The 27,538-nt window shown below is 44.5% G+C and overlaps 1 protein-coding gene and 2 non-coding genes across 3 annotated transcripts in view; 2 read left to right on the top strand and 1 right to left on the bottom strand.

Moving 5' to 3' along the window:
* LOC121531548 (reelin-like) overlaps positions 1 to 27,538 on the bottom strand; it is a 97,049-nt gene that overhangs the window by 26,157 nt on the left and 43,354 nt on the right. The window contains exons 34-38 of the mRNA XM_045205196.1: positions 6,418 to 6,595; positions 5,690 to 5,774; positions 5,353 to 5,535; positions 3,823 to 3,991; positions 1,487 to 1,592 (exon numbers count right to left, since the gene is read on the bottom strand). Coding sequence (XP_045061131.1) covers positions 1,487 to 1,592; positions 3,823 to 3,991; positions 5,353 to 5,535; positions 5,690 to 5,774; positions 6,418 to 6,595 — 721 coding nt within the window. The remainder of the gene's footprint in view (positions 1 to 1,486; positions 1,593 to 3,822; positions 3,992 to 5,352; positions 5,536 to 5,689; positions 5,775 to 6,417; positions 6,596 to 27,538) is intronic.
* LOC121532363 lies at positions 15,394 to 15,577 on the top strand. The gene has a single exon (XR_005994272.1). It is a non-coding gene; the product is annotated as a U2 spliceosomal RNA (small nuclear RNA).
* On the top strand, positions 23,429 to 23,614 carry LOC121532369. The gene has a single exon (XR_005994275.2). It is a non-coding gene; the product is annotated as a U2 spliceosomal RNA (small nuclear RNA).

Below are 27,538 nucleotides of genomic sequence, written 5' to 3'. Positions count from 1 at the left end.
CCGCTCAGCAAGGAAGAAGCCACTGCTCCAAAACCGCCCTAAAAAAGCCAGACTACGGTTTGCAACTGCACATGGGGACAAAGATCGTACTTTTTGGAGAAATGTCCTCTGGTCTGATGAAACAAAAATATAACTTTTTGGCCAATGACCATTGTTATGTTTGGAGGAAAAAGGGGGGACTGGTGCACTTCACAAAATAGATGGCATCATGAGGAAGGAAAATTATGTGGATATATTGAAGCAACATCTCAAGACATCAGTCAGGAAGTTAAAGCTTGGTTGCAAATGGGTCTTCCAAATGAACAATGACACCAAGCATGCTTCCAAAGTTGTGGCAAAATGGCTTAAGGACAACAAAGTCAAGGTATTGGAGTGGCCATCACAAAGCCCTGACCTCAATCCTATAGAACATTTTTGGGCAGAACTGAAAAAGCGTGTGTGAGCAAGGAGGCCTACAAACCTGACTCAGTTACACCAGCTCTGTCAGGAGGAATGGGCCAAAATTCACCCAACTTATTGTGGGAAGCTTGTGGAAGGCTACCCAAAATGTTTGACCCAAGTTAAACAATTTAAAAGCAATGCTACCAAATACTAATTGAGTGTGTGTAAACTTTTGACCCACTGGGAATGTGATGAAAGAAATAAAAGCTGAAATAAATAATTCTCTCTACTATTATTCTGACATTTAAAATAAAGTGGTGATCCTAACTGACAAGGGAATTTTTACTAGGATTAAATGTCAGGAATTGTGAAAAACTGAGTTAAAATATATTTGGCTATGGTATATGTAAACTTCCGACTTCAACTGTACATCATTGACAAACATAAAATACTTTTGGACCGTTGAAGCAAGCACACTATTTTTCTTAAGGAATATTACGTTTTCAAGTTCATGTAATTATTATATGATTAATTATTACTATAACATAATTATGATCATTAAACAGCTTGCATCAATATGAATCACAGAGAAGAGTAATTATAATTACTCTTTATTAATATTAATCAGCATTTAAATTAGTCATTATCATTTCAAAAACCGTTTGCTTTACCCTCCACTTTTCCAGTGTATTAGGATTCATTTCCCCATTGAATTCTTCTTTCAGCAATCATTCTCCTCTTTTGCCTCAGGCCTTCTCTTTCTCATTCAGTCTCTCTGTTATCTCTCTCTGTTCATAGCCCAATCATTCCTCTCCTCTTTCCCCATTCCTCTCCTCTTTCCCCATTCCTCTCCTATTTCCCCATTCCCCTCCTCTTTCCCCATTCCCTCTTTCCTTCACTCCTTTCCTTTCCAACTGTTTTCCCAGGCAGTCAGTCTGTTCTCTCTCTTTTGTTCATACCTCAAACTGGATGATAGTGTTCTCGTTGATGTGTGTGTGTGTGTTCATACCTCAAACTGGATGATGGTGTTCTCGTTGACGTGTGTGTGTGTTCATACCTCAAACTGGATGATAGTGTTCTAGTTGACGTGTGTGTGTGTTCATACCTCAAACTGGATGATGGTGTTCTCGTTGACATCAATGTCTCTGGTGGTTATAGAATGTTCTCCCAGCTCACTGGATAAAAACACCATGGCAGACTCATCCTGTTCCCTGTACACACATAGACACATTCCGTTGTCTACAATCCTTTACAGCAGGGTTTGGCTCAAGTCCAACTCAATTCAGTCAATTCAGGAAGTATACTGACATTCCAAATCCAATTTTGAATTGGATTTATTCATTTTCCACCAACCTCTAAAGGTCTAAGCCTCTGGGGGGAGGGGTTCTGCTAAGTTAACATATGGAATTGTTTTAAGATGATCATACTGTGGATCATTTAGCTATTTGACTTTGAATATTGGGACCCCTGTAGGTATATACAGTGCATTTGGAAAGTATTCAGGCCCCTTTACTTTTTCAACATTTTGTTACATTACAGCCTTATTCTAAAATTGATTAAATTGTCTTTCAATCTACACACAATACCCCATAATGATAAAGCAATAAATGATTGAGATTTTTTTGCAAATCTATAAGAAATAAAAAAACGTAAATATCACCTTTACATAAGTATTCAGACCATTTACTCAGTATTTTGTTGAAACACCTTTGGCAGCGATTACAGCCTCAAGTCTTCTTGGGTATGACGCTACAAGCTTGGCACACCTGTATTTGGGGAGTTTCTCCCATTCTTCTCTGCACATCCTCTCAAGATCTGTCCGGTTGGATGGGGAGCTTCCCTGCACAGCTATTTTCAGGTCTCTCCAGAGATGTTCAATCGGGTTCAAAAGTCCAGGCTCTGGCTGGGCCACTCAAGGACATTCAGAGACTTGACCCGAAGCCACTCCTGCGTTGTCTTGGCTGTGTGCTTAGGGTCGTTGCCTTGTTGGAAGGTCAACCTTCGCCCCAGTCTGAGGTCCTGAGCGCTCTGGAGCAGGTTTTCATCAGGGATCTCTCTGTACTTAGTTTTGTTTAGCTTTCCCTCGAGCCTGACTGGTCTCCCAGTCCCTGCCGCTGAAAAAATGCTGCCACCACCATGCTTCTCCGTAGGGATGGTGCCAGGTTTCCTCCAGACGTGACGCTTGGCATTCAGGCCAAGGAGTTCAATCTTGGTTTCATCTTGGTTTCTCATGGTCTGAGAGTCTTTAGGTGCCTTTTGGCAAATTCCTTTACTGAGGAGTGGCTTCTGTCTGGCCACTCTACCACAAAGGCCTGATTGGTAGAGTGCTGCATATATGGTTGTCCTTCTGGAAGTTTCTCCCATCTCCACAGAGGAACTCTTGAGCTCTGTCAGAGTGACCATCGGGTTCTTGGTCACCTCCCTGACCAAGGCCCTTCTCCTCCAATTGCTCAATTTGGCCGGGCAGCCAGCTCTAGGAAGAGTCTTGGTGGTTCCAAACTTCTTCCATTTAAGAACGATGGAGGCCACTGTGTTCTTGAGGACCTTCAATTCTGCAGAAATGTTTTTGTACCCTTCCCCAGATCTGTGCCTCGACACAATCCTGTCTCGGAGCTCTACGGACAATTCCTTCGACCTCATGGCTTGATTTTTGCTCTGACATGCACTGTCCACTGTGGGAACTTATATAGACAGGTGTGTGCCTTTCCAAATCATGTCCAAACAATTGAATTGACCACAGGTGGACTCCAATCAAGTTGTAGAAACATAAATAATAATATGCCATTTAGCAGACGCTTTTATCCAAAGCGACTTACAGTCATGCGTGCATACATTTTTGTGTATGGGTGGTCCCGGGGATCGAACCCACTACCTTGGCGTTACAAGCGCCGTGCTCTACCAGCTGAGCTACAGAGGACCATCTCAAGGATGATCAATGGAAACAGGATGCACCTGAGCTCAATTTTGAGTCTCATAGCAAAGGGTCTGAATACTTATGTAAATAAGGTATTTCTGTTTTTTATTTTTAATACATTTGCAGAAATGTCTAAAAACCTGTTTTCGCTTTGTCATTATGGGGTATTGTGTGTTTTTCCATTCAAATAACATAAACTTGATCAGAAATACAGTGTAGACATTGTTAATGTAATTAATAATTATTTTTATTTTTATGTTACTTAGATTGACACACAGGTGCATCAATAGACTCTTAAGGAAAATCTAAACTGCAATGTTTGTTTACTTCCTGAATTGACTGAATTGAATTGACTTTTACATTTTTAGTCATTTAGCAGACGCTCTTATCCAGAGCGACTTACAGTTAGTGAGTGCATACATTATTTTGATTTTTTTCATACAGACTTGAACCAACACACAGAGATAAGGTCTGGAAATACAGTAGAAGGTCTACACAGTGTACAAGAGACAGATAGTACTACTCACAGGCCACTCTTCTGGTAGGGGCAGTAGAGTCCAGTGTTGCCTCCTGGGTAGAAGAGCCAGTTGTGGTCCTGGGGTCCGCCCTCAAAGTCGTCTGAGACTATGGGAGGGTTGTTGAGCGAACTGCCATCGATGATCAGGTCATCAATCACCCACACCTCCTCTTTCTTACCTTCAGGACAGGACACATGAAGCCAGTCAGACATACAGTGTGTCCCGCTGGGTAAAAACTGGTTGAATTCCATGTTGTTTCCATGTCATTTTCAACCAAGAAATTAAATGTGATGACGTTGAATCAACGTGAAAAACTGATTGGATTTGCAAAATTCATCAACGTAAAGGGAATTTCATATTTCTTTCACCCAACTTTAACCTAAATCCAAATACCCCTCCTCATTATCATTATCTATTGTGTTACTATTTTCTATTAGCAAATGTTCTTCCTTTTTAACTCTGCATTGTTGGGAAAGGGCTCGTAAGCAAGCATCTCATGGTAAGGTCTACACCTGTTGTATTCGGTGCATGTGACGAATACAATTGTATTTAATTTTATTTGACAGGGTGACATTTTTGTTTGAGTTCACGTTGAATTCACGTTAGTTGACAACTCAACCAAAAGTGAATCAAAACAAGACGTTGAACTGACGTCTGTGCCCAGTGGGATGTCATGATTTTGAGATGTGTGTAAAAGTGTCTATTGCATTACCAGGTATGTGTGTGAACACGCTTGTGTGTATATTTGTGTATGTACTGTATGTGTGTCTCTCAATGTGTATGTGTATCTCTCTGTGTGTGTCCATCTCTGTGTGTGTGTGTGTGGATCTCTATTTGTGTGTGTGTATCTCTCTGTGTGTATCTCTGTGTGTATCTCTCTGTGTGTGTGTCCAACTGTGTGTCCCTCTGTGTGTATCTGTGTGTGTGTGTGTGTGTGTCCCTCTGTGTGTATCTCTGTGTGTGTGTCCATCTGTGTGTATCTGTGTGTGTGTGTCCCTCTATGTGTATCTCTGTGTGTGTGTATGTATGTGTCTCTGTGTGTGTGTGTGTCCCTCTGTGTGTGTGTGTCCCTCTGTGTGTGTGTCCCTCTGTGTGTGTGTGTGTCCCTCTGTGTGTGTGTTCCTCTGTGTGTGTGTATGTGTGTGTGTGTGTGTGTGTGTGTGTGTGTGTGTGTGTGTCCCTCTGTGTGTGTCCCTCTGTGTGTGTGTCCCTCTGTGTGTGTGTGTGTGTCCCTCTGTTTGTGTGTGTGTCCCTCTGTGTGTGTCCCTCTGTGTGTGTGTGTGTGTCCCTCTGTGTGTGTGTGTGTGTCCCTCTGTGTGTGTGTGTGTGTGTGTGTGTGTGTCCCTCTGTGTGTGTCCCTCTGTGTGTGTGTGTGTGTGTCCCTCTGTGTGTGTGTGTGTGTGTGTGTGTGTGTGTGTGTGTGTGTGTGTGTGTCTCCCCCTCTCTGTGTGTGTGTGTGTGTGTGTGTGTGTGTGTGTGTGTGTGTGTCCCTCTGTGTGTGTCCCTCTGTGTATGTGTCCCTCTGTGTACTCTACTCACCACTGTTGTAGGGCTGCCAGAGCCTGAAGCGGGTTGCGTTGGTCTGGGCCCTGGCAGGTAGAGGGAGGTGGAGGAACAGCGTGTCAGTGGAGGTGGGGAAGTAGAACTCATCCAACAACAACCAACTGATTCCTCCATTCACTGAGTACTGCAGCAGCACCGAGTGAGAACGCTCTGGGACACCTGAGAACAGAGCACAGAGTCAACATGCAGTACAACATATCTACAAAACACAAAGTGCACACACACACAGCATGTTTGAAGTAGTATTGCAGACATACCTGGTGTGACAACTGCAAGCAGTTAGAGCCATGATGGAGGTGAAACTGAGACCTACCCTTAGTGATGAACTTGAAGGAGAACTGGATGTAAAGCGTGTTGCTGCAGTCCAGGTCCCTAGACACCAACATACGCAGACCCTCCTACAAAAAATCAAGCAAAACAGAAAGAGAAATCAAGATAATATAATCGATGAAAAAAGTACACTTTACTGAGTCTGCTGGGCAAATACTGCGTATGTATGTCAAAGCTCTTCTCTGTCATGGCGCCCCATTGGTGAAACCAGCTTCCCCCTGATGCTAGGACAGCAGAGTCCCTGGCCGTCTTCAGAATGTATGCACTCTGGATAAGAGCGTCTGCTAAATGACTAAAAATGTAAAAATGTTTTTTTTTTTTTAAACGTCTGAAACCCCGCCTCTTCAAAGAGTATCTTAAATAAGACATCCCAGTCAATATTTTCTTACTAGCGCTAACTTTGCTAATAACTTATTTATTGAGGGATTTTTTTTTACTTACTACAACTGTGATATGTGGTTGTCTCACCTAGCTATCTTAAGATGAATGCACTGTAAGTCACTCTGGATAAGAGCGTCTGCTGAACGACTCAAATGGAAATGTCTTCTCCATCCAGGTCTACTCTGGGACCTTAAGAGAGACGTGTCCCCGTTTTTTCTGTTTGTTCTTAGGTCCCCATTTATAATAATATAATAATATGCCATTTAGCAGACGCCATTTATCACATAAACCTGAGTGTGTACAGTGTACAGTGTACAGTAGGAATCCTACCCCTTTGAAGATGAGTGCGGTGCCAGATTTGAGGGGCTCCCCGCTGAGCGTCCCCCTCTCGGCCCCGTACACCTCGGGCCACTGCTCCGCTGCCAGGTTCTCGTTGAAGTCTTCCCTCTGGATGGAGGGGAGGGGGGCCAGAGGCACGCAATGGGCCCCGCCATAACCACGGTCACACCTGATGAGAGAGAGAAGGAAATGTATTTATTTCATCCCAACAACACTTCACCCTTATGAAGCGTACTAACCCGTTGCTGTAACAACACCATAGTCTTGGCTAAGGAAGGCGACTTCAAGAGTCAGCTAACCAGCTTTCAATACTACATCTGCTACATGCATGTTTTTATTATGTTGTATTTGTGAATTGTGTATATGCTCACTTATGAAAGAAGCCTCAGTCTCAATAGGACTCCCTTTGAAAATAAAGGTGAATAAAAATAAATAAAGAAATATATATATATACAGTGGGGAGAACAAGTATTTGATACACTGCCGATTTTGCAGGTTTTCCTACTTACAAAGCATGTAGAGGTCTGTAATTTTTTATCATAGGCACACTTCAACTGTGAGAGACGGAATCTACAACAAAAATCCAGAAAATCACATTGTATGATTTTTAAGTAATGCATTTGCATTTTATTGCATGACATAAGTATTTGATACATCAGAAAAGCAGAACTTAATATTTGGTACAGAAACTTTTGTTTGCAATACGCTTGACCTCATCTTTACTAGATGTGGTCCTCTGTAGCTCAGCTGGTAGAGCACGACGCTTGTAACGCCAAGGTAGTGGGTTCGATCCCCAGGACCACCCATACACAAAAAAAAATGTATGCACGCATGACTGTAAGTCGCTTTGGATAAAAGCGTCTGCTAAATGGCATATTATTATTTATTATTATTATGCTGTTGTTCTACTAATCTCACTGCAACTCCCCTCCAAGTCTCCGACCACTACTTTGTATCCTTTTCTCTCTCCCTCTCCTCCAACACTACTCACTCTGCCCCTACACAGATGGTAATGCGCCGTCGCAACCTTCGCTCTCTCTCTCCCGCTACTCTCTCCTCTTTCATCCTATCATCTCTTCCCTCTGCTCAATCCTTCTCCCTCCAATCTCCTGATTCTGCCTCCTCAACCCTCCTCTCCTCCCTTTCTGCATCCTTTGACTCTCTATGTCCCCTATCCTCCCGGCCGGCTCGGTCCACCCTTCCAGCTCCGTGGCTTGATGACTCATTGCGAGCTCACAGAACAGAGCTCCGGGCAGCTGAGCGGAAATGGAAGAAAACTAGACTCCCTGCGGACCTGGCATCTTTTCACTCCCTCCTCTCTACATTTTCTTCATCTGTTTCTGCTGCTAAGGCCACGTTCTACCACTCTAAATTCCAAGCATCTGCCTCTAACCCTAGGAAGCTCTTTGCCACATTCTCCTCCCCTGCTGAATCCCCCCCCATCCTCCCTCTCTGTGGATGACTTCGTCAACCATTTTGAAAAGAAGGTTGACGACATCCGATCCTCGTTTGTTAAGTCAAATGACACTGCTGGTCCTGCTCACACTGCCCTACCCTATGCTTTGACTTCTTTCTCCCCTCTCTCTCCAGATAAAATCTTGCGACTTGTGACGGCAGGCCGCCCAACAACCTGCCCGCTTGACCCTATCCCCTCCTCTCTTCTCCAGACCATCTCCGGTGACCTTCTCCCTTACCTCACCTCGCTGATCAACTCATCCTTGACCGCTGGCTATGTCCCTTCCGTCTTCAAGAGAGCGAGAGTTGCACCCCTTCTCAAAAAACCAACACTCGATCCCTCTGATGTCAACAACTACAGACCAGTATCCCTTCTTTCTTTTCTCTCCAAAACTATTGAGCGTGCCGTCTTTAGCCAACTCTGTTGCTATCTCTCTCAGAATGACCTTCTTGATCCAAACCAGTCAGGTTTCAAGACTGGTCATTCAACTGAGACTGCTCTTCTCTGTGTCACAGAGGCTCTCCGCACTGCTAAAGCTAACTCTCTCTCCTCTGCTCTTGTCCTTTTAGACCTGTCTGCTGCCTTTGATACTGTGAACCATCAGATCCTCCTCTCCACCCTCTCCGAGCTGGGCATCTCCGGCGCGGCTCACTCTTGGATTGCGTCCTACCTGACCGGTCGCTCCTACCAAGTGGCGTGGCGAGAAGCTGTCTCCGCGCCACGTGCTCTCACCACTGGTGTCCCCCAGGGCTCAGTTCTAGGCCCTCTCCTATTCTCGCTATACACCAAGTCAATTGGCTCTGTCATATCCTCACATGGCCTCTCCTATCATTGCTACGCTGACGACACACAACTAATCTTCTCCTTTCCCCCTTCTGATAACCAGGTGGCAAATCGCATCTCTGCATGTCTGGCAGACATATCAGTATGGATGACGGATCACCACCTCAAGCTGAACCTTGGCAAGACGGAGCTGCTCTTCCTCCCGGGGAAGGACTGCCTGTTCCATGATCTCGCCATCACGGTTGACAACTCCGTTGTGTCCTCCTCCCAGAGTGCGAAGAGCCTTGGCGTGACCCTGGACAACACCCTGTCGTTCTCCGCTAACATCAAGGCGGTGACCCGATCCTGTAGGTTCATGCTCTACAACATTCGAAGAGTACGACCCTGCCTTACACAGGAAGCGGCACAGGTCCTAATCCAGGCACTTGTCATCTCCCGTCTGGATTACTGCAACTCGCTGTTGGCTGGGCTCCCTGCCTGTGCCATTAAACCCCTACAACTCATCCAGAATGCCGCAGCCCGTCTGGTGTTCAACCTTCCCAAGTTCTCTCACGTCACCCCGCTCCTCCGCACACTCCACTGGCTTCCAGTTGAAGCTCGCATCTGCTACAAGACCATGGTGGTTGCCTACGGAGCTGTGAGGGGAACGGCACCTCCGTACCTTCAGGCTCTGATCAGTCCCTACACCCAAACGAGGGCATTGCGTTCATCCACCTCTGGCCTGCTGGCTCCCCTACCTCTGCGGAAGCATAGTTCCCGGTCAGCCCAGTCAAAACTGTTCGCTGCTCTGGCACCCCAATGGTGGAACAAGCTCCCTCACGACGCCAGGACAGCAGAGTCACTCACCACCTTCCGGAGACATTTGAAACCCCACCTCTTTAAGGAATAACTGGGATAGGATAAAGTAATCCTTCCACCCCCCTTACCCCAACCCCCCCAACAAAAAAATAATTTGTAAAGTGGTTATCCCACTGGCTATAAGGTGAATGCACCTATTTGTACGTCGCTCTGGATAAGAGCGTCTGCTAAATGACGTAAATGTAAATGTAAATGTATGTATTGAAGTCAAGTGGTTCAACATTCAAATGCATTTTGATTGACCACATAGTACAGCTTGGCAAGGCGACGGTGGAACTCTGGCGCCACCAAGTGGACAATACCTCAGTTCCCTTGTGGCAGTATTGCTACCAGAGATATTTGATATAAAATAAAATGTTATGTCAATAATGTTATCTCCAAATTATTTCCCCCACCCGTATTTGATAGATTATTATTCCAATTTAGCTGTTAATCTGGTTTTAATTCGACAAGGCTTTCTCTCGATTCCGATTGGAGGGCGGATATCCACGTGACTATAAAACCTACCAATTTGTTACATTGTAACAGTCAAAAGTGGCTATTTTCGAGGTTGATCAACTCCCAATCTATGCAACCATTAAAAAAAAACATAATCTTTGATATTTGGTGGACAGTTTACTGCGCTCATTTTGTTGTAACCGTCAATGAATTTGTCGTGTCGGAGAAGGGCACCTTCCTTCCGAAAGCATTGCGGTATCGCTTCTCGGCCTTTTGGCTAAGATCAAGATCAAGTTGCAGTAACCAAGGAGATCCTGAAGGTGGAGCGATGTCGTCATCGTCCATGTCACAGTCGGCAGCCGCCGGACTGAAGAACACGCTGCGCTTTCAATGGACTGGAAAAGAAAAGTTGATGGAAAGAGTTAATTTTGGAAAGGACGTTCTTTTTGGACCTCTACGCCTGACAGCAGACGATGTGCACTGTCTGCAACAAAACACACCGGAGAAGTTTTATGATGTGTCGTTCTACACCATCACCAGGCTGGAGGAGGTGAGAGGGCTCTTCCGAGCGAACTCGACAGCACCCGCCCTCAGTAGCTTTCAAGTTGAGTCCCTGTGCAGGCACAATCTGAGGGTGCTAACGGTGCACATGTTCAACCCCTGGGTCACTGAAGAAACGCTAGTGTGCTACCTCAGCCGGTATGTGACCATCTTGCCAGGAGTGAGAGACATTAAAGACGCCCTAGGCATCTGGACAGGGAAGAGGCAGTTTCGCGTGCTGCTAAAGGAAGACGAGAGCGGCCATGATGGCTACCTCCATCCTCCCGCGTCTTTTTCTATCGGTGCAGACAGGGGTTACCTCATGTATGCTGGGCAGCCTCGTTTTTGCAGGAAGTGCAGCACGTCACGGGCACCTCGCTGATGCCTGCACCCAGACAAGGTGCAGAAACTGTGGGGCCCTCGGCCATGTAATGAGGGATTGCACCGTGCCTAAGCGCTGCAGTCTGTGCAGCTCAGAGGAGCACCTGTTCCGTCACTGCCCAAAGGCAGCCCCCTCCTACGCCAGAGCGGTGAGCGGGAAAAAGAGCAGATGAGGGAAAAGTTATAGAGCTACGCGCTATTGAGGAGGTCGTGAAGGAGCTAGTGATGGAGAGAGAACTGCGAGAGTCTGAGGAGAGCGGGAGTGAGGCGCCATCATCACCTCCTGAGGAGAGCGGAGCGGGGGACAGGAGCTGGAGCAAGCAGATGGAGGAGGCTACGGGAGAGCCCACCGCGCCCTCTGCTCCGGAGAGCTGGACCACGGTGGGAGAGAGGAGGAAGTGCTCGGTCAAGAGGAAGCAGATGAGCCCTGTTTCCTCACTCATCCACATGGAGGCGACGGAGGAGTCCGCCCTGGGGGGGGGAATCGCTTCAGTTGTTTTGCAAGCGGGGAGTCTGAGGAGAAAAGCGCGGGAAACCCGGGCAGCGCAGAGGAGACTCTGCTTTCCCTGTCAGGCGCGAGCTCTACCGACAGCAGCGGTCTCGCACCCAGCGGTGTTCCAGCACCCACACTGACTGAGGAGGAAAGGGTTTTCCCGACCCTATCTTTGTGGACAGTCCTCCCCCTGGGGACCACCGTTTCCCAGACAGGCCTCCTAACGAGGAACTGTACTTAAAGTGAGTCTGGAAATTCATGTCATATTTAGATAGTTGTCTGCTTCCCTCCTTTCCCCATGTCGTCCCTTTTTAGCATAGCTAGCATAAACGCTAGAGGGCTTAGGAACCCCGTTAAAAGGGCGACTGTTTTTTCCCATTTGTCCTCCATTTGCTTCTCTGTGTGTTTTTTACAAGAAGTACATTTAAAAGATCAAAATGATGTGGAGAGATTTACGAGGGAATGGGTTCAGGGAGAGTCAAGGTGGAGTGTTGGCGGGGTGCATTCTACAGGGGTTGGTGTCCTATGTGGAAATAGGGATTTAAAAATAGTGGGAAGTTTTTCGGCAGTACACGGGAGGGTTTTAATAGTAGATATTGATTGGAGGGGTAAATGTCTTCGGTTAATTAATGTATATGCACCATCGACACCCAAGGAAAGGAGGGAAATGCTGAACAACCTAGACGCTATTTTTATGACAAACAGACAGGTTATTATGGGGGGAGATTTTAATGTGTCATATGACCGAGGTAATCTGGGAGGGCATCTTGTAAAAAATCTCATAGAGAAATATAATTTGGTGGATACTTATAGAGTGGCGCATGCAAATGATCCCGGTTTCACCTGGAGAAACAGCAGGGGCGCGAGGAGCCGCATAGATTATGTGTTTGTTCCGCGTGGACTCGGTGTGTCCTCTGCCCGCGTCACTCCGGTTTTTTATTCGGACCACAGTTGCCTGTCTGTGACAGTAGAATTAAAAACAATTGAATTTGGAAAAGGATATTGGAAAATTAATAATGGTATTTTACATGACAAAACATTTGAGACTAGATTTAGGTATTTTTTCCAGGGCTGTGTAACCATGAAATCCTTTTATTCTACTGTCATAGACTGGTGGGAGAGCACAAAATTAAGAATCAAGATTTTTATTCAGAATTATTGCAAAACTAAAGCACGTAATAAATACAAAGATTTTTATAAGTTGCAGAACGAACTAGAAGATCTGCACATCCAAGGTAATTTGAATGGTGGTGGTTTAGATAAAGACACATTGTGTAACCTGCAGAAAAAGCAGCAGGCCTTTTTTGAAAAGAAAGCTCGAGATTTCATGTTTAAAAGTCAACAAGATAAATGGGATAATGATGAGAAGTGCTCTGCATATTTTTTCAAACAAATTAAGTCACGGGGAAAGAGGAGGACCATTTCGGCTTTATTGAATCAAGACGGGGAGACGGTTGAGGATGGAGATGGCATGCTTGGTGTCGCTACCCAGCACTTTTCTCAGCTATTCCAAAAGCAAACAATTAATTATGAGAAGGGGACTACTTTTTTAAAATGTGTGGATGTGCAGATACCTTTAGATATTAGAGACCAATTAGAAGGGGAATTGAATTTAGATGAAATATATATGGCACTGAAGAGCATGAAAGATAACAAAGTACCAGGAGTGGATGGGCTCTCTAAAGAGTTTTACGTAGTTTATTGGGATTTAATTGGATGTCATCTTTTGGAAGTATTTAGAGTTATTTTTGGTTTGGAGCATATGGGAGGTTCAATGTGCGAGGGGGTAATCTCGCTACTTTACAAAAAGGGAGACCCCAAGACACTAGCAAATTGGAGACCTTTAACAATGTTATGTGTAGACTATAAAGTATTAAGTAAAGCCATAACTAATCGTCTGTCTTCTGCCATGGCATATGTTGTTGGTTTAGACCAAACATGTGGTGTGGTAGGGAGAAAGTTAACCTGGAACTTGCAATTGCACAGAGACGTTCAAGCATATTTAGAGGAAAGGCACCTGCCAGCTATTACTGTAAATTTGGACCAGGAAAAAGCCTTTGACATGGTAAACCATGAGTTTTTGTTTAAAAAAAAAAAAAAATGTGGTTTTGGAAATAATTTCATGAAATGGGTAAAAATTCTTTATAGTAATGTGGGAAGCAGAGTAAATATTAATGGGAATATTGGAAATGTAATCAAGCAATTACGAGGTGTCAGACAGGGGGACCCTCTCTCTGCGCTATTGTATGTTTTATATATTGAACCTTTCGCATGTGCAATTAGGACAAATTACAACATCAAAGGCATTATATTACCTGGAGGGGATATTCTAAAAATTTCACAATACGCAGACGACACCATTTTATATTTACAAGACGACCTGAGCTTGAAAGAGGTTATCAAAGTCATTGATGAGTTCTCTGTTGCCTCCGGGTCTAGGATTAACAAGAATAAAACAGAAATAAAATATATGGGACAGTGGAAATGGAGATCTGATCAGTTATGTGGTTTGACTGTGTGCACAGGACCAATGGTAGTGCTCGGGATATCTTTCGGAAATCAAATTAAAGATGACATGGTTAATTGGAAAGAAAAACTACTTTCGCTTAATAAAAGATTGGGACTGTGGAAAGTGAGGCGACTATCTTTTAGTGGCAAGGTGTTAGTGCTGAAGGCGGACATTCTGCCTTCATTACTCCACCTTGCATATGTGTTTCCCATGCCGGTGTCTCTAAGGAAAATGTTAATACGTGTACTGTTTAATTTCTTTTGGGGGGGATATGAGTACATCCGGAGAGATCGGATGTACCAGCCTATAGAGGCTGGTGGAAGGGATTTCCCTCATATTCCTCTAAAACTAGATGCGTTGTTCTACTCAAACGTTTGTTGTCTTTTGTCGTCTTCTGTACACAAATGTAATATATTAATCAAATTCTGGCTGTCCATACCGTTAAGGTTTATGGTGGAGTGGGATAATAGTAAGCCAAAAGCTGAAATTATCCCATTACATTTTAAGAAAATAGTTGAATGGGCAAGGAAAAACCCTGTCTGCAAAGTAAAAGAAAATGTAATCAACCACAGACTGCTATATGTGAAATTGATAGAAAATTGTTGTCCTAGAGACCGATTACCTATATCACCTTCCACCTGGCTACGGGCACAATTAAAAGGTTTAGACAACAGACTGAAAGATTTTAATTGGCTTGTTTTACACAGACGTCTTCCGGTCCGTTCAACATTATATGATCATAATTTGACCCTGAATAAATTTTGTCCCAGGGACAACTGTTTCGCAATTGAAACAATTCCCCATGTTTTATGGGAATGCTCTTTTGCCCAAATAGTTTGGAAGAAAATTAAAATGGATTTTAATATTTTAAAAAACATTGATTATGAAGGGGTAGCCAAATTTGAACTAAAACATGTGGAAAAGGTGCAATTATTAGAATTAGTGACTCTGGTGTCCCTTATCAAGACCAAACTTTGGGAGGCCAGATGTGGTGCGGTCAATGACACCCTCAAGTGGTCACCGACGGGATTGGTTAAATTTATAAAACAAGAAATTTGGAAAAAAATACAATTCGAAATAGATAAGTGGGGCATCACATCTGTTAAACATAGATGGAAAGGGATATACCCTTCTTTGTAAACGTTTTTTATAGCCTATATATAGGCCTATGTATAACTGTATTCTGTCATGTAAATTGAAATGTAGGCTTTGTAAATATTCGATACACAGGTTTATTCAGAGTTCCCTTTGGTATATGTGTATGATTTTATTTCTATAATAGTTTTTTATTCCTTTGAAAGATCAGCTTTGGGAGATTGTTAGAGGCAATTGTTTACATGCTTCTCTTGAATGTAGGCCTTTTAGCTGGTCAGGTTCCTCAGAACAGCACTTTTGTTTAGGAGTTTTGCTATTTTTATACGGTTAAGGTACTGTTTTTGTAAATCCATGTTATGTACAACGTTATGCACTGAATTTGTACTTGTATTTGAATGTGAAATGAAAATAAAAATTATTTTTCCAAAAAAAAAAAAAAAAAAAATCTGTTCTTATCAGTTTAATATCTGATACGTCCCCTATCTGGGGACCATATATTAAATTGATTTTTGGAATAGGGAGATGGAATAGGGGCTTGCTCCGTCCACTCCACGCATCGACCTGGTATTGCAGTACCTCCAGGAACGGTGCACCCCCTGTGATTGTAAAGAGAAAATAGGACAATTCAATTTACTGGTTTAGTGTTATTTTTTTAGGATTATGATGAAATAACGTTGAGTTAGTTCATCTCAATGTCGATGATGACTTGGTCAAGTCAGTCGCCTATTCTAATGACTAAAGTCATGTACTGGTAACGTTATTTGATGTATTTGCCTGAAGTCATTATTAATAGGCCTGCTATTTTCACAAAATTCAAATATATGCCATTGAAATGAAAGCATGGTTTGTTCTTCATCTTCCTGTGTTACAAAGTAACTATGGCTATTTATCCCATTGATTCTATTTCTATAATAATAAATAATAATATGCCATTTAGCAGACGCTTTTATCCAAAGCGACTTACAGTCATGCGTGCATAGATTTTTGTGTATGGGTGGTCCCGGGGATCGAACCCACTACCTTGGCGTTACAAGCGCCGTGCTATGATTTCTCACTGCACTTTCTCGAGTGTCAAACTTCATATAGTGTACCAATACTTATTTTTTCGCTGGAGGCATATGTACATATCATATATACAATACAGTAACTGTTTTACAGCCTAGCCTCAATATGCCCGGTCTTGGAAACTAAGCAAGGTCATGCCTGGTTAGTCCTTGGATGGGAGACTGCCTGGGAAAACCAGGTGCTGGAAGCATTTTTGTCCAGCATGGTGTACTCTTGTACTATTTAACCACGATGTCAGTAATTCCCACAGTTTTTAAAACTACCGAGCGCGACATGGTTCAATGTGCCAATAAATGCTTTTTTTTTTTTTTTTTTTTGTAATCTTGGAGCTATAATTGGGATCAAGTTTACTGTGCTAATGCAGATACAAAAAAAGATGAATGGAGAGCACTGTATAATAGAGAGCACTGTATAGTAAGGTGAATTTAGTACATGGGAGCCGCCATCTTTATTCATGTCCGCCATTGAATCTCAGATTATGTCACTAATGTATAATAAGAACTAGAGACTATGTCCAAGATGTCCGATTGTTGTTTTCAACGTAATTTACTGACATTCGCATATGCGGATTCATGGGCCATCTATATCCAGGTTGCATCCGGTTTAGGTTTACAAAGCCCAACTTCACACGCGCACTAGCACGAGAGAGAGACACGCAAGGGAGCAGTGACAACGTCATCACGTCATCCAAAAACATGGCAGACGTCGGATGAATATACAATTTTAATAATCTTCGGCTGTTAGTGAAACAAAATCGGTCTCACCGACAATTATTTATAATAGTTTTATTATTATTTTTTGTGCACAAAGGTTTTGACTAAAGTGTCTTAGTAGGAATTTTCAAATCTGACTTTTCTATGTGGCTGTCTATGGAAATTGTATTTCTGGGCCGGGCAGAAGCAAGACCGTGGGAGCAGTCAAAACTGTGCTTCTATAACAGAAGCCTGGCCCCTTGGATTACATAGGCCTACATCTCCAAATACTCATTGTCCAATCAAATCTCACAATCTAAAAATGATGTGTACACCAATAAAATGTTGCAGATCATTACAGCTTTAGATTGTGAGACTTGATTGGACAATGAGTATTTGGAGACGTAGGCCTACGTAATTGGCGATTGAAATCAATTCAACAATTTCAGTCTTCCAGCCCTACGGCCCGGAGTTTGGGAAGGGACCGAGCGTGAGAGGAGAGAACAGGGATAGGCAGAGGCATAGTTGACAGGCTGCAGCAGATGGCTACAATAATGCAGAGGAGATCGGAATGAAATGAACTAAACATCTGGGAAAGGAGAGAGCGGGGCCTCCCTCACCACAACCCCCAAATATAACTCTCCCAACTTCCACCTCAGAAACTATAATTGTTGTAAACTACAGCGGTTCAATGTTTTCTAGGAATAGACTAACTTAGTTTATTCAGCTAGCTAACTAGGTGCAGTATTATTCAGTGAAAATCGTCCGGGCACCTCGTCATAAGACGCCACAGCCAGCTAGCATGCCGGCCACAACAAACCACCAGTGTATCAACACGCAAGCAGATCGTTCGTGTCCGTGTCTAACGTTGTGGGTTAGTCCCGACAGCTTGAGCGAGTCCGTCGTCAACTTATTCAGCCAGTTAGTTAGCTAGAATAGTTAGCAAACTAGCTAGCCATTGCTTTCAGACAAAGAAGAACCCCTCCTTTCACGGCACGAACACACAGAGAGAGCCAAACTAACGTTAACTAGTCACCCATGTCTCGAATTCCTTGAACGACTCGGGCTATCAATATGTAAAAAAACAAAACACAAATGTAGGTTATGACTTACCCCTAGCACATACAGCACATCATCAGCGCTAATAATGTATACAATAAAAAAAAAGCCTATGTGTTTTTAAATCAGTCTGTAGAGCCTTGTATGATAGGGCCATTGGGAGGAGGCCTTCATAAAGTCGTCCTCCTAAGTTACTAGAGGCCAAACTTCCACGATGTCCATGGCACTGGACTGTAATGATAGCTTGGTCTACATTTTACATGTTTTGGTCATTTAGCAGACGCTCTTATCCAGAGCGACTTACGTTATCTTTTTATTTTATTTTTCATACTGGCCCCCCGTGGGAATCGGATGGATCATGATGGAATTACGTTTGAGGTAGTTCATCTCAATGTCGATGATGACTAGGTAGTGGTGGTCAAGTCAGTCACCTATTCTACTGACTGTGTTAGCTGATAGGAATGGTGAGTTAATCATCAAATCAAAGTTTATTCATCACGTGCACAGGATACAGGGTGTAAACGGTACAGTGAAATGCTTACTTGCAAGCTCTCCTCAACAGTGCAATATACATTATCATAAATATACACAAATAGCTAAGTAATAAAGTAGTTATGCTGTGCTAAAGTCATGTACTGGTAACATGGACTGCCTCTCATACCGGTAACGTTATCTGATGTATTTGCCTGAAGTCATTATTCGATAGGCCTGCTATTTTCACAAAATCCAAATACATGCCATTGAAATTAAAGCATGGTTTGTTCTTCATCTTCCTGTGTTACAAAGTAACTATGGCTATTTATCCCATTGATTCTATTTCTATGATTTCTCACTGCACTTTTTTGAGTGTCAAACTTCATACAGTGTACCAAGAGTTATTCCTTCGCTGGAGGCATATGTACATATCATATATACAATACAGTCACTGTCTTACGGCCTAGCCTCAATATGCCCGGTCTTGGAAACTAAGCAAGGTCAGGCCTGGTTAGTCCTTGGATGGGAGACTGCCTGGGAATACCAAGTGCTGTAATTATTTTTGTCCAGCATGGTGTACTCTTGTACTATTTAATCAGGGAGCAACTATTATCAGTTGCTGCGTTTGATTAGAGAGGCGATCGGAGGCCGGAGGGCAGAGAATTTGTGCTTTATTTTTATTGAAATGTGTTGTTCTTTTGCACTATTGTTTTTTCTGTCCCGGGTTAGGTGGTGGTTTGGTGGTGGACTACAGCCCTTTGGGCTCTTTCCTTTGCTTTATTTATTTCTTGCTTTTCTTTGTGTTAGCTTGCTGTTGTTGTTGTGTGTTTTGTTTTTACTTTACTCAACAACAAAAAAACACATTCTTATATGTTTGTGTTCTTTGTGTTTCCCCTATCCCTATTTTCCCCTTAGTTTCCCCCCCTTGTTTTTTATTGTCTTGTGTAGTGTTTTCTAGTTGGTGTGGCTTGCTGGCTAGCCGGCCTGTTAGCTTGTTAGCTTGACTGGCCTGCTAGCCTCCTCGCCCCTCAGTCTTGGCTTGTTAGTAAATATTTGTTTGTTTTCCTGTGTCCCCCCCATCCATATTGTTTCCCCAGTTCTTTACCCCATTTAAAATTCCCTCTTGTTTGTTCTTGTCCGCTGGGAGGTTTTAGTCTTCCGGCCTGCTAGCTTGTTAGCTTAGCCTGACCTGCTAGTACGGCCTGCTAGCCTCCTAGCCCTTTTGTTAATTGTTTTGTTTGGTGTGTCTTTTTTATTTAGATCAAACCCCCCCCCCTTTCCCCACTTTCCCCCCTAGCGTCTCTCTCCATTGTTGATAAGTTTAGTTGGGTGCTGTGTTAGTTTGTTTTGTGTCCCGTGGTGTTGGTAGGCCCTGTTAGCCTAGCATAGCTGGGCCTGCCAGCTTCCTCAGGTGTTTACACTTCCCCCCCATATTTTGTTTATTTTCCCACTGGTGTAGGGATAAAGGGAGTGGACCTCCATCATGTCAGCAGCACAGGCTGGCATGCGGAGGCAAGACGCCGTGCGCCTCCTCTTAAAGGAGAAGGGAGGAAAAACAATGGAGTTATCCCGATTGGATTTCTCCAGGAAATTCCTCCAAAAATAACTTGGTTTCAAACCCGCCCAGGTGAACTGCATCTTAACCCTCCCTTATGGGAAAGGGCTTCGATGTTAGTTTCACTGGTAATCAGCTTCCTGAGGGATTTCTGGGAGAGACTCCAGAACGCCCTGAACACCCAGGGGTCCCTGACAGCAATGTTCGAGGTGACCAAGCTGACGGACAACAGCATTAAAACCGTTATTGTCCGTATGTACAATGAAACCGTACAACCGGAGGACGTTGCAGTATGGTTGAGAGGTACTGTAACGTGAGGGGGCCCCTGACCCAGGTGAAGGATCCCGGTGGGATCTGGACAGGGTCCTGGAGGGTCACTGTCCAGCAGAGGGAGGATCCCGGGGGCTATGGTGGGTTGAAAGCCATCCCATCCACCATAGCCCTCGGAGAGAACAGGGGCCATGTTCAATACCAGGACCAGCCTAAGCTGTGCCGTAAGTGTGGTGAGCATGGCCACCTAGCAGACGCCTGCGATAAGGTGGTCTGTATGAACTGCCGGGAGGTGGGCCACCGCTACGACGATTGCACGAACGGAAGGTCGTGCAACCTCTGTGGCGAGCGGTCTCATCTCATCTGCAGCTGCCCCTCCTCCTGGGCCAACAAGGTCAGAGCTGGCAGGATGGAGGCGGTGGCCGCGGACCGTGCTTCCGAGCGCCAGGTGGAGGAAGTGGCAGTTGCCACGGTGGCAGTAGCGGAGCAGGTGGTAGCGGTAGTGGAGGAGGTGGTAGCGGTAGTGGAGGAGGTGGTGGCGGTAGTGGAGGAGGTGGTGGCGGTAGTGGAGGAGGTGGTGGCGGTAGTGGAGGAGGTGGTGGCGGTAGTGGAGGAGGTGGTAGAAGAAGTGGAGGGCGCGGAAGGAAAAAACCCTCCCCACCCCAACCCTCCTGCCCCAGACTGAGGTGACCCCTGAAGGAGAAAGGGCCGAGAAAGACGGCTCTGGAGAGATGGCGAGTGAGAGCTCCCCAAGTGGGTCAGACAGCATGATGACAGTGTCAGAAACGACAGTGTCAAGTGAGGAAGGTACAGGAGAGGGGGGAGAGACCCTGGACGAACACCTTCCCCAACGGAAGAGAAACGTAGAGGAGCTCTCCGACCCCGAACAGGGCGAGGAAAAGAAAGGCAAATTGGAGTGGGTGAGCTCCCAGGGGGAGGAGGAATCCACGGTCTTCCCATCCAACTCTCCAAACCAGGACTCGTTTTTAAACCCAGTTTTAACCTCCTCTCCCTACCGCCCCCCCCTTACCCCGTAGGGAGAGAGAAAGAAAGGACCTGAAAAATAACCCCTTTTAAACTGTTTTAATGCCTTCTTTCCTTTTAGCACTGTTTTTACTCACCTCTTTCATGGCTTTTAACATTACCACCATTAACGTTAGGAGTGTAAAAACAGAAGTAAGAGCACAATCGGTTTTATCCTTTTTAGAAAGTGTTAATTCAGATGTGTTTTTATTACAGGAGTGTGGTCTACCCTTTTTATCCTCTTACAGCAAATGGGAGGAGAAGTGGCAGCACGGGCCCTCCATCTGGAGCGGATCCAATTTTAACAAAAACGATGGTGTTGCCATTTTATTCAAGACCCCACAGGTGGTGTTGAGGGGGAGCACAGTGGTGGTTGGGGGGCGTGCTCTTTTAGCCAACTGCACCTTTATGGGGTGGGATTTTAATGTACTAAATGTATATGGTTTTAATAACAAACATGACCGGTGCACACTATTAGAAGACCTGCAGTCCCACATGCTGGGGAGGGATCCTCTAGTGGTGGGTGGGGACTTTAACTGTGTTTTAAGCAGAGCAGATAGGAGAGGAGCGGGTGAGGATTTTAAGGTAGATAGGTCAAGTGTTTTATTGCAAGGGTTGTGCAGGGATTTTAAACTAACTGACTGTTTTAAAACCTTGCATCCAAGAGAGGAGGGCTTCACCTGGACCAGTGGTGATGGCACCAGAGCCTCTCACATCGACTATCTGTTTACCCGTGATTGCCCGCCAACTGATGCTAGAATAACCCCTGCTTTCTTCTCAGATCACGTAATGCTGACGTGCACCCTTTCACTAACTTCGGGTGTGACTGTAGGAAGAGGGCCCATCTGTTATGCAAGAGACAGAAACATGCAGCTTATAGTCCTACATTTAGATTTTGAGAAAGCTTTTGATCGGGTCTCGCACCAGTACCTCTTCAAGGTACTGCAAAAATTGGGGTTCCCTGAAAGGTTTCTAGCTTGGGTGGGATTGCTGTATGGGGACATCACCAGCAAAATCCTTGTAAATGGGCATTTGTCAATAGCAGTGGGAGTACACTGCGGCGTCCGTCAGGGATGTCCATTATCTCCCCTCCTGTTTGTGGCCTGCATCGAACCACTGGCACAGGTCTTGAGAAGGGACCAACGGATCAGTGTGGTGGGTATCCCGGGGAGTGGGGGGATGACCGCCAAGTGCGTTTTTTTACATGGACGACGTCAACATTTTATGCACAGACCTTTTATCTGTCGACAGGACCCTGGACAGGACTGACTGGTACGGACGAGCCTCTGGGGCGAGACTGAACAGAAACAAGACAGAGGCCCAATTCTTCGGACCGTGGGCAGACTCAGACTTGACCAGACTACCACTGACAGTAAAAATGACGGACATAAGGGTTCTGGGGGTAAAATTTGACAGGGAGGGAGGAGGTAGTGGCAATTGGACCGGGATTTTAGGGACTGTAAGACAGAGACTGGGTTTTTGGGGACTGAGACGGCTGACTTTTGAGGGCAAGGTTTTAATCATCAAGGCTGTGATTTTACCTGTGCTTTTATTAATCAGTTCTGTTTTTATCCCCCCAAGAAAAACTCTTTTAGCTCTGGACCGGATGCTGTTCTATTTCCTGTGGGGAAGCAAGTGGGAGAGGCTGAGGAGGGAGGTGGTGAAGAGGCCCAGGCTCAAGGGGGGGAAAGGCTTGCCTGACCTCTACTTGTTCCTGGGCAGCCGCTACACAGCGTTACATCTCACTCTTGCCACCTCCCCGGTCAACAACAAGACCCAGGCCCTCGCACGGTTCTGGCTGGGGTCTTAACTCTGGTCCCTGAGGCTGATCCCAGTCGACCTGCGAGCCCCAGTCTCTTTCCTGCTCCCCACACACTATGTCCAGCTCCAGAAGTTTTAAAGACATTTTAAACTGGAAAAGGAGCCTGTCACAGTTTTAACTAAACACCGCTCTCTTCTCTCTCTTGTGCAGGAACGGGAACCGGTGTGTCCAGTGCGCGGGCTCCTGTACAAAGGACCGAAGACAGCTTTTTAACAAAGTTACTTTTGACAGGCTTTCCATGTCTTAAAAACGTTTTACTTCGTTAAATCATTTATGCACATTTTAAATGGCTTTTCATAGATTGGCTTTTACAAGAAAGGGTAATTTTATGCACGATTGTTTTATTGTTTTAAATAAACAACTTGTATATTTTAACAAATGTAATTGTAATATATAAATGCTGGTTTTTATGCTTTTATGCCGTTTTTATGTGTAAAAATTAGTTTAAAATATATGAGCTGTTTTTAAAGGAAATGAATCAATAAAAAAATCAGTTCCACAAAAAAAAAGTTAAAATAAAATTATGTTCTTATCAGTTTAATATCTGATACGTCCCCTATCTGGGGACCATATATTAAATAGATTTTTGGAATAGGGAGATGGAATAGGGGCTTGCTCCGTCCACTCCACGCATCGACCTGGTATTGCAGTACCTCCAGGAACGGTGCACCCCCTGTGATTGTAAAGAAGTACGTAAAGTCAATAGACTGGCTTAGTGTTCTTATATTAGGATCATGATGGAATTAACTTTTTATTTATTTTTATTTTATTTCACCTTTATTTAACCAGGTAAGCCAGTTGAGAACAATTTCTCATTTACAACTGCGACCTGGCCAAGATAAAGCAAAGCAGTGCGATAAAAACAACAACACAGAGTTACATATGGGGTAAAACAAAACATAAAGTCAAAAAATACAACAGAAATATATATACAGTGTGTGCAAATGTAGCAAGTTATGGAGGTAAGGCAATAAATAGGCCTTAGTGCAAAATAATTACAATTAGTATTAACACTGGAATGATAGATGTGCAAGAGATGATGTGCAAATAGAGATACTGGGGTGCAAATGAGCAAAATAAATAACAATATGGGGATGAGGTAGTTGGGTGGGCTAATTTCAGATGGGCTGTGTACAGGTTCAGTGATCGGTAAGGTGCTCTGACAACTGATGCTTAAAGTTAGTGAGGGAGATAAGAGTCTCCAGCTTCAGAGATATTTGCAGTTCGTTACAGTCATTGGCAGCAGAGAACTGGAAGGAATGGCGGCCAAAGGAGGTGTTGGCTTTGGGGATGACCAGTGAGATATACCTGCTGGAGCGCATACTACGGGTGAGTGTTGCTATGGTGACCAATGAGCTAAGATAAGGCAGGGATTTGCCTAGCAGTGATTTATAGATGGCCTGGAGCCAGTGGGTTTGGCGACGAATATGTAGTGAGGACCAGCCAACAAGAGCGTACAGGTCACAGTGGTGGGTAGTATATGGGGCTTTGGTGACAAAACGAATGGCACTGTGATAGACTACATCCAATTTGCTGAGTAGAGTGTTGGAGGCTATTTTGTAAATGACATCGCCGAAGTCAAGGATCGGTAGGATAGTCAGTTTACGAGGGCATGTTTGGCAGCATGAGTGAAGGAGGCTTTGTTGCGAAATAGGAAGCAGATTCTAGATTTAACTTTTGATTGGAGATGCTTAATGTGAGTCTGGAAGGAGAGTTTACAGTCTAACCAGACACCTAGGTATTTGTAGTTGTCCACATACTCTAGGTCAGACCCGTCGAGAGCAGTGATTCTAGTCGGGTGGGTGCCAGCAGAGTTCGATTGAAGAGCATGCATTTAGTTTTACTTGTGTTTAAGAGCAGTTTGAGGCTACGGAAGGATTGTTGTATGGCATTGAAGCTCGTTTGGAGGTTTGTTAACACAGTGTCCAATGAAGGGCAAGATGTATTCAAAATGGTGTCGTCTGCGTAAAGGTGGATCTGAGAATCACCAGCAGCAAGAGCGACATCATTGATATACACTGAGGAAAGAGTTTAGTCTGCCAATAAGAATGCGGTGGTTGACAGAGTTGAAAGCCTTGGCCAGGTCGATGAAGACGGCTGCACAGTACTGTCTATTATCGATTGCAGTTATAATATTGTTTAGGGCCTTGAGTGTGGCTGAGGTGCACCCATGACCAGCTCGGAAACCGGATTGCATAGCGGAGAAGATACGGTGTGATTAGAAATGGTCGGTGATCTGTTTGTTAACTTGGCTTTCAAAAACTTTCGAAAGGCAGGGCAGGATGGATATAGGTCTGTAACAGTTTGGATCTAGAGTGTCACCCCCTTTGAAGAGGGGGATGACCGCGGCAGTTTTCCAATCTCTGGGGATCTCAGACGTTACGAAAGAGAGGTTGAACAGGCTAGTAAAAGGGGTTGCGACAATTTCGGCGGCTAATTTTAGAAAGAAAGGGTCCAGATTGTCTAGCCCAGATTATTTGTATGGTCCAGATTTTGCAGCTCTTTCAGAACATCAACTGTCTGAATTTGTGTGAAGGAGAAGTGGGGGGGCATGGGCAAGTTGCAGCGGAGGGTGCAGAGCTGGTGGCCGGGGTAGTGGTAGCCAGGTGGAAAGCATGGCCAGCCGTAGCAAAATGCTTGTTGAAATTCTCGATTATTGTAGATTTATCGGTGGTGATAGTGTTTCCTAGCCTCAGTGCAGTAAGGCTGCTGGGAGGAGGTGCTCTTATTCTCTATGGACTTTACAGTGTCCCAAAACGTTTTGGAGTTAGTGCTACAGGATGCAAATTTCTGTTTGAAAAAGCTAGCCTTTGCTTTCCTAATTGGTTGTGTATATTGGTTCCTAACTTCCCTGAAACAAGGGCTATTCAATGCTAATGCAGTACGCCACAGGATGTTTTTGTGCTGGTCAATGGCAGTCAAGTCTGAGGAGAACCAGGGGCTATATCTGTTCTTAGTTCTGAATTTTTTGAATGGAGCATGCTTATTTACGATTGAGAGGAAAGCACTTTTAAAGAACAACCAGGCATCCTCTACTGACGGAATGAGATCGATATCCATCCAGGATACCTGGATACCAAAAATCCAGAAAATCACATTGTATGATTTTTAAGTAATTAATTTGCATTTTATTGCATGCCATAAGTATTTGATACATCAGAAAAGCAGAACTTAATATTTGGTACAGAAACCTTTGTTTGCAATTACAGAGATCATACGTTTCCTGTTGGTCTTGACCAGGTTTGCACACACTGCAGTAGGGATTTTTGTCCCACTCCTCCATACAGACCTTCTCCAGATCCTTCAGGTTTCGGGGCTGTCGCTGGGCAATACAGACTTTCAGCTCCCTCCAAAGATGTTCTATTGGGTTCAGGTCTGGAGACTGGCTAGGCCACTCCAGGACCTTGAGATGCTTCTTACGGAGCCACTCCTTAGTTGCCCTGGCTGTGTGTTTTGGGCCGTTGTCATGCTGGAAGACCCAGCCATGACCCATCTTCAATGCTCTTACTGAGGGAAGGAGGTTGTTGGCCAAGATCTCACGATACATGGCCCCATCCATCCTCCCCTCAATACGGTGCAGTCGTCCTGTCCCCTTTGCAGAAAAGCATCCCCAAAGAATGATGTTTCCACCTCCATGCTTCACGGTTGGGATGGTGTTATTGGGGTTGTACTCATCCTTCTTCTTCCTCCAAACACGGCGAATGGAGTTTAGACCAAAAAGCTCTATTTCTGTCTTATCAGACCACATGACCTTCTCCCATTCCTCCTCTGGATCATCCAGATGGTCATTGGCAAACTTCAGATGGGCCTGGACATGCGCTGGCTTGAGCAGGGGGACCTTGCGTGCACTGCAGGATTTTAATCCATGACGGCGTAGTGTGTTACTAATGGTTTTCTTTGAGACTGTGGTCCCAGCTCTCTTCAGGTCATTGACCAGGTCCTGCTGTGTAGTTCTGGGCTGATCCCTCACCTTCCTCATGATCGTTGATGCCCCACGAGGTGAGATCTTGCATGGAGCCCCAGACCGAGGGTGATTGACCGTCATCTTGAACTTCTTCCATTTTCTAATAATTGCGCCAACAGTTGTTGCCTTCTCACCAAGCTGCTTGCCTAATGTCCTGTAGCCCATCCCAGCCTTGTGCAGGTCTACAATTTTATCCCTGATGTCCGTACACAGCTCTCTGGTCTTGGCCATTGTGGAGAGGTTGTAGTCTGTTTGATTGAGTGTGTGGACAGGTGTCTTTTATACAGGTAATAAGTTCAAACAGGTGCAGTTAATACAAGTAATCAGTGGAGAACAGGAGGGCTTCTTAAAGAAAATTTAACAGGTCTGTGAGAGCCGGAATTCTTACTGGTTGGTAGGTCATCAAATACTTATGTCATGCAATAAAATGCAAATTAATTACTTAAAAATCATACAGTGTGATTTTCTGGATTTTTGTTTTACATTACGTCTCTCACAGTTGAAGTGTACCTATGATACAAATTACAGACTTCTACATGCTTTGTAAGTAGGAAAACCTGCAAAATCGGCAGTGTATCAAATACTTGTTCTCCCCACTGTATATATATATAGTGCCTTATAATGCTTTATAGTGC

The sequence above is a fragment of the Coregonus clupeaformis genome, chromosome 19 (genome assembly GCF_020615455.1).
Source record: "Coregonus clupeaformis isolate EN_2021a chromosome 19, ASM2061545v1, whole genome shotgun sequence".
NCBI classification, from domain to species: domain Eukaryota; kingdom Metazoa; phylum Chordata; class Actinopteri; order Salmoniformes; family Salmonidae; genus Coregonus; species Coregonus clupeaformis.
Note: the sequence above shows the minus strand (reverse complement) of the source record. Positions and strands in the feature narration are given on the sequence as shown.